Here is a 6159-nt window from a genome sequence, read left to right as displayed (position 1 = left end):
GGCCGCTCCGGCCCGGCCCGGCCCGGCGACGCCAGATCGCTATCTGGGGAAACGGGAAGGCACGCCGCTGTCCCAGCCGCCACTCTCGGCCCTGCGCGCAGGGGTGACCGCGGGGCCCTGGGGCTCGCCGCCCCCCCCCCCCCCCCCCCGCCTTCCTTCCCGGCGCTTCCTCCCGGGGGACCCCTGCTTCCCGCCAGCCCCCGGCCCCCAGCGCCCAGCCAGACGCCCTCGCCCCCCTCGCCAGGTCCCGCTGCCTCCTGAAGGTTACGCGACGCAGCGGTGGGGCGCAGGGGGGAACCCGCCCTCGCCGCCGCCCACCCCAGCGCCCGACGCGTCGCGCCCGGCCGGCCGGGCTGCCGGCGGCTGCCGCCGCAATCCCGGCTCTAAATCAGCGAGGGGAGGCGCCCCTCCCCCCACCCGGCTCCCCGGGCTCCCCGGGCCGCGATTGGCCACGCGGGCGCCCCCCATCCCCGGGCCCTCAGCTCCAGCTGCGGCGCCATTGGCTGCGGGTCTCCGCCAGCCTTTACATAAGCCCGGGCGCGCTCGAGTGGAGTTGTATAAAGCGAGCGAGCGAGCGGCGTCGGGGCGGGAGGCTCCAGGCCAGCCCGGGACCGGGGCTGGGAGCTGGAAGGCAGCGGCGGCGGCGGCGGCAGAGGCGGCAGCGAGCTCCCGCTCTCCGACGCCCCCAGGCGGTGGGGCTGAGAGAGCCCGAGGATGGCTCCGAGCGCAGACGCCGGCGTGAGTACCCGCTCCGGTGCCCCTCACCCACTCAGGCAGAGAAAGTTTCTCCCGCCCTTTGCGCCCCACCCTGATCCGCCCGCCGGGCTGGCGGGGGTGCCGCCCGGGAATCGGGGAAGACGGAGACCGCTAAGGCGGCGGCGGCTTGGCTTCCAACTTGCCAAGAGGCGCAGGACTCGACTGGCGCGCAGAGCCTCCCGCGGGCTGGGGTAGAGGCGGGTGCGGGGCCGGAGGTGGAGGAGAGGTGGGAGCGGAGGTGCGGGGGCGATAGCCCTCATAGCTGCAGAGAAGGTGTCTGGGGCGTCCTGGAGGTCAGCTGTTTGGGGAGAGGGCACCGGGGCTGGGAGGGGGCGGAGCAGGTGAGGAGGGATGTGCCTGGGGTAGTGGGGAGTCACCCAGCGAACCAGGCTCAGCTCCGGGCCTGGGAAGCTACTGGCCTCGGCCGGGTGCCTAGGCTTCCAAGATGGGGAGGAGCCCTAGGGGAAGCTAGCTCTTCTTCCCCGGGAAAGCCGAGCTCCCGGGCACAGCGCTGGGTGGCAGAGAGCTCGGGGAGCCAGCCCAGCGCGCGGCGTAGCTGCCGGCTGCCTTTGCTGGACCGAGGTGTGGTCCGCTTGCTTTCAGCCTATCTCAGGCAAGCCAGCTTCAGGCATTCCAGGGGGACCAGGGATCCTCCTCAGCCCAGTGGGGACACATGGCGGCTTTGATGGGGCAGCAGGCCGAGCTCGGGGGCATACCCAGCAATGCAGCGCGCTTCTTCGCACTACAGTAGTTGGGAGTCCTGGTTAGTCCTGTTTCTGCAGAAACCAACTCAAGAAACCAGAGTCATCCCAGCCTGGATAGGAGCCTCCCAGAGTGGCCGGGAAGTGTTTCTGGGGTTGGGGAGGGGGGTCACTTTCCTTCCTCGGGGAATGACTAATGAATATTGCCGCTGGTGGTGGTAAGGTGTGCACCTAGTGTGGCTTCTGTGTGTCCCAGGAGGTGCTTCAGCTCTCCAGGCAAGACATATTCTTGAGTCACACTTGAGGTGTCTTCTGGGATGGGTGCAGGACTTCCCAAGTGAAGCCAGGTGGAAAAGAAGGCAAGAAGTTTCCAGGGATAGGGTTCAACTCTGTAGTGCTGCTTGAATCAGGGGAGAACTCTTGTGGGAAGAGAAACGCTGTTGGTGGGAGATTTTTTGACCCTGATGACTTGGGGCTGCAGCTACCCAAGACTGAATTAGAGCGAATTCAGAGTCACCCTGTACCTCATTCTCAGCCATGAGGAAGGGGAGATGGAGAATGGAAAGTGGGAATATGGCGGTTCTTCCAATATGGCCTTTGAGGAAGCTTTTTCTCTCAGTCTGACTTGATTAAGAACATGTTTCTGGCAGCAGGTCCTAAAGTCCATTTAAGGGACAATGAAGGGAGTTTAAGGTCTTGATGCTGGCTCAGTGGACCACAGTTAGAATATCCTGGTTTACAGTTGGTACTAATGGTCTCTGGAGAAGGTCAAAAGTGGGCTGCTTAGTTGGGACTGTATCCTGTACCTCATCCCTGAACATGAATGAGTGTTTTGAACTCCTAGGGCAGCTGCATCAGCCTGTAGATCTTTTAGTGGGGCTCTCAATTCATACCCCCAAACCCAGCTCCATCCTCTACCTGCAGTCAACATTTTTCTGCTGCATTTCCCAAGACCTTCTCTGCACTGGGGATTTGTACAGCGAAATACCTGCTGGTTGCTTTCTTCTCTCCTCTCCATCTGGGCTGCACCTGGTGTTCTGAACCCTGAGGTTTATTACTCTGCACCTTGATGTTTGGTTAAGACATCCTATAGCACCACCGTAGTGCCCTCTGAATGTGTGGACCAATGGTCTGTGTAATTCTGGAGAGTGAAACATACTCTTATAGAGAGCAGACTACAGACCGGGAAGGTAGTCCTATTAAACAGCTGTGACAGTCCTGTTCTCAGTCTTGCTTGCTGCCTGCTGAGGCAATGGAAGCTGCCCAGCAGGCTCTTTGGTGCCCAGTAGGGGGCGCCAAAGGCACCCAGCTCAGGACCACTGACTTTTCACTTCTTGCCCTTCATTGGTCATAGTAACTTAATGCTTTAAGCAGGTTCAGGCTATAGCCTTTAACCATCACCTTCATGATTGGAACCCTTCTACCACGTACTTCCTGGACTTCAGGTGGTCTGTGGTCTCAGGTGCAATGAGACAGATACAAGTACAGCATTCCAAGGAAATAGAGCTGGTACCTAGCCCCACCTGCTCTCTGAGATCATCCTTTGTGTTTGGTGCTGGTGTGTTCTTTGAACTTGTTTATGACTCATAGAGCCCAAGAATATTAGAGCTAGAAGAAAGGAACCTTGAAGAGCACCTACTCCAACGCCGTCCCACGTGCACACTTAATTTACAGATGAGAAAACTGAAACCCAGTTAAGGCAAGTATCTTGCCCAAGGTCACATGGCTATTTGGTGGAAGGATAGGACCGGGTCCTAGGATTTCCAGTCCTCTACTTAGAGCTCTTTCCGCTCCCATGACCTGCTTCCTCTTTACTGTGGAGATGGACGTGTGTTCTCTACACAGTTAGTGTTCATAATTGCTGACTGATCAGACATCTGTAAATTAATAAATCTAGTAAACTGGGGGAAATTTCCTTTGAATCTGTTATTCAGACTGAGGAGGTAAGGAGCAGATAAAGTTCTCATAATGTACATATACAGGTAACAGAAATTCCTAATTATTCTTTCCCCTTCCTCCATTATCTTGTCTTGTTATTTCAAGTGGTCTTGTAGGCAAAAGCAATGCGACTCCTGGTTTCTGTCCACGCACGTAGGAATCAGAAATGCCCAGCCCCTTGTGGTGGTCTTGGAACCCAAGCCTGGAGCTCTTCCTTCCTTCTGTTCAGGCATGCTAGAGTGAGGTCTCTCTGACCTGTAGTCACACCACTGCCTATGGGGCCTCCAGTACTCAGATCCTGGGTGAAGTGGAGAGTTTCCAATCAGTATTTGCCCATTTCCCCATCCTTGCTGCTCCCAGCTCAAGGTCAGAGTTCTAGGATGTTCTATTTTTGCAAAATCCTCATATTAGGGCTTCTTGGGTGACCTGGAAGATACTACCATTTCCATTGCCCGTTTTCTTTTCTGTGAGGCTGGCTGTTGACATCTGAGCCAGGCCCTGGGAAGGAGGTTTGCTGAGTGGCCTGTGGGCTGCCCCCTCTGTGTCCTCTCCCCACCCTGCTCCTTTGCACTCTGCATAGAGCACCCCTCCCCCCAACCGAGCCTCTGCAGCCTTGCCAGCAACCCTCAGGAGGGACCAGTGCTGCAGAGCCAAAATTCCAAGAGGCGGATCCTCTTCTGTCCCTAAGGTCACCTGAGGGATGCTTGTTGCCAGGGAAGGTGCTTGAGTTTCCTCATCTCCTTCAGGCTCACAGACAAGTTGGGTCTTTTTCTTCAGGTAGAGGAGGGAGGTGGTAGGATAATGTGGAACACCGGAGAGCCACGGCCCCCTCCTTGAAAGCAGGGTTTCTGAGAGGCTGTGCTTGGGATCTGCGCCTGATTCCAGCTCTAGCTGAAGAGTTGTGCCAGCATTCCCAAGGCATGGTTTGGTTCTGGATAAGCCCAGAGGAATATACTTACATAAAATACAGCTATAGCACAGTACCTCTGTATTTTTGTTTGAATGGGGGAGTGGCATTAGACACTGAGGAAACAAGAAGTCACCTCTTTCATGAACCCCACCAGATGGTTGACCCTTAATCTTACTCTCGCTGGGAAGGCAGCTCAGTAGTGGAAATGATTCAGGCTTAGAATCCGGCTCCTCACTTCCTGCTCAGGCGCCTTGGACAAACCGCTTAACCTCTGCATGCCTCAGTTTCCTCCTCTGCAAAATGATGAGGCTGGCAACCTGTGATGAGTGTAGGATAGTGAAAATCAAGGAAGATAGTCTTTAACATGCCTCTACCCTTGGTGAGATGTAAAGAGGTATTCAGCTGGGAGAGGATATTATTGCAGGATCCCTGGGAACCACACTGGGTCTTCCTTTTCCCGGCAAATGAGACCGAGTGTCCAGGTTCGCACATCAGCCTCTGCTCGCAGCAACATCTGGGCTGCGGACAAGGCCTCCTTGGCAGGACTCCCTCCTTGCCCTCTTCCCTCACCCGTGTTGGGGTTTTCATTTCGGGGTTCTGCCGTGCTTGGGGAAGAGACATTTTACAGGTCCCAGGATAATTCTGAGTGTGATAGAAGGCCTTGAGCTATTGATTCCTAAGGAAGGATCTTTGTGCTGGGAGAAGGCTTCCTCAGAGCCCAGTGATTTAAGAGTGCTGACAAATCCATGCTCACCGAGCCTCCTGCGGGCTGCAGATACAGGCTTCCAGGCCATCCAGGGTTCTGCGAGGGATTTCTGGGGAGCCTGGCTGGTTGCTTAGGGGACATAAACCTGTGAACTCTCTTTAAGAGAAAGTATGAAATCAATTGGTTCATTATCACACCAAACACACGCTGGACCACGGAGGGCATTTAAGAAATGAGAAGTAGCAAAGAACTAGGAGGTTGTGTTTGAAAAGTGTGTGGAAAAGTGTGCAGGGGTTGGGGAAGAGGCGGGGGCAGGAAGACCTTTCTCCACTGAACCACGTGGTCTTGACCTTATTGAAGTCCTTGGGCAGTGAACGGAGGGATTACTTTGCCCACTTGACAATGTGTGTAGACATTTTTGATTGTGACAACTGGGGCAGGGAGTGCTTTTGGCATCTAGTTGGTAGAGGCCAGGTATGACATTAACCATCCTACAATGCACAGGACAGCCCCCCAACAAAGAACTGTCTGGCCCAAGAAGTCACTAGTGCCAAGGTGGAGAAACCCTGGACCAGAGCATCACATCATGGAATCACAGCATGTTAGAGGTGGGGGGGGATTTTAGAAGTATTTTCACCCAATGCTCCCACTTCATAGCTGAGAACCCTGAGATCCAGAGAGGTGAAGAGACCAGCCAGGGTCACACAGCAAACAAGTGGCAAAGCTGGTCTGGACCTCAGATCTGCTGTCTCCTGAGAATGACTTACCCAGACTCTCCACAAAGTTGTTGTAAAGATTCAATGTGAGCTGTGAAAACACTCAGAAAATTATAAAGAGACTGTTATTAATATTGCTATGATTAGGAATTTGGGAGTTTGGAAAGTTCTATTTCTGGCTATGCCACTGACTCATGGTACAAGTTTGGGCACGTCATTCCCCTACCCCCAGGCCTCTCTGCGAGTGCGTGTGGGGTCAGGGGTGGTCTTAGAGAATGATAATTATATTGTAATCATTGTCTTTAGAGAAAAGTCCAAAGATTTGCCCTTCAAAAACCCTAGACACTTACAAAAAAGAAAGGATAAAAATTTTCCTTGAAAGAAATCATGTTGACTTCGTAGGAAGCAAAGCGTTTGCTTCTTGGAAAAATT

General features: G+C 54.6%; 1 protein-coding gene across 4 annotated transcripts in view; it reads left to right on the top strand.

The window, feature by feature from the left end:
- The first annotated feature begins 351 nt into the window (after window positions 1–351).
- CRTAC1 (cartilage acidic protein 1) overlaps window positions 352–6159 on the top strand; it is a 132788-nt gene continuing 126980 nt past the window's right edge. For 2 of the 4 annotated variants that reach the window (XM_029245572.1, XM_029245569.1), the window contains exons 1-2: window positions 352–742; window positions 5706–5710. In XM_029245572.1, coding sequence (XP_029101405.1) covers window positions 715–742; window positions 5706–5710 — 33 coding nt within the window. In that variant the 5' untranslated portion in view covers window positions 352–714. The remainder of the gene's footprint in view (window positions 743–5705; window positions 5711–6159) is intronic. The other 2 variants (XM_029245573.1, XM_029245571.1) reach the window with 1 other exon arrangement.

The sequence above is a fragment of the Monodon monoceros genome, unplaced genomic scaffold, assembly GCF_005190385.1.
Source record: "Monodon monoceros isolate NGI ecotype Baffin Bay Population unplaced genomic scaffold, NGI_Narwhal_1 Super_Scaffold_4, whole genome shotgun sequence".
Taxonomy (NCBI): domain Eukaryota; kingdom Metazoa; phylum Chordata; class Mammalia; order Artiodactyla; family Monodontidae; genus Monodon; species Monodon monoceros.
This window is presented reverse-complemented; position numbering and strand designations above follow the sequence as displayed.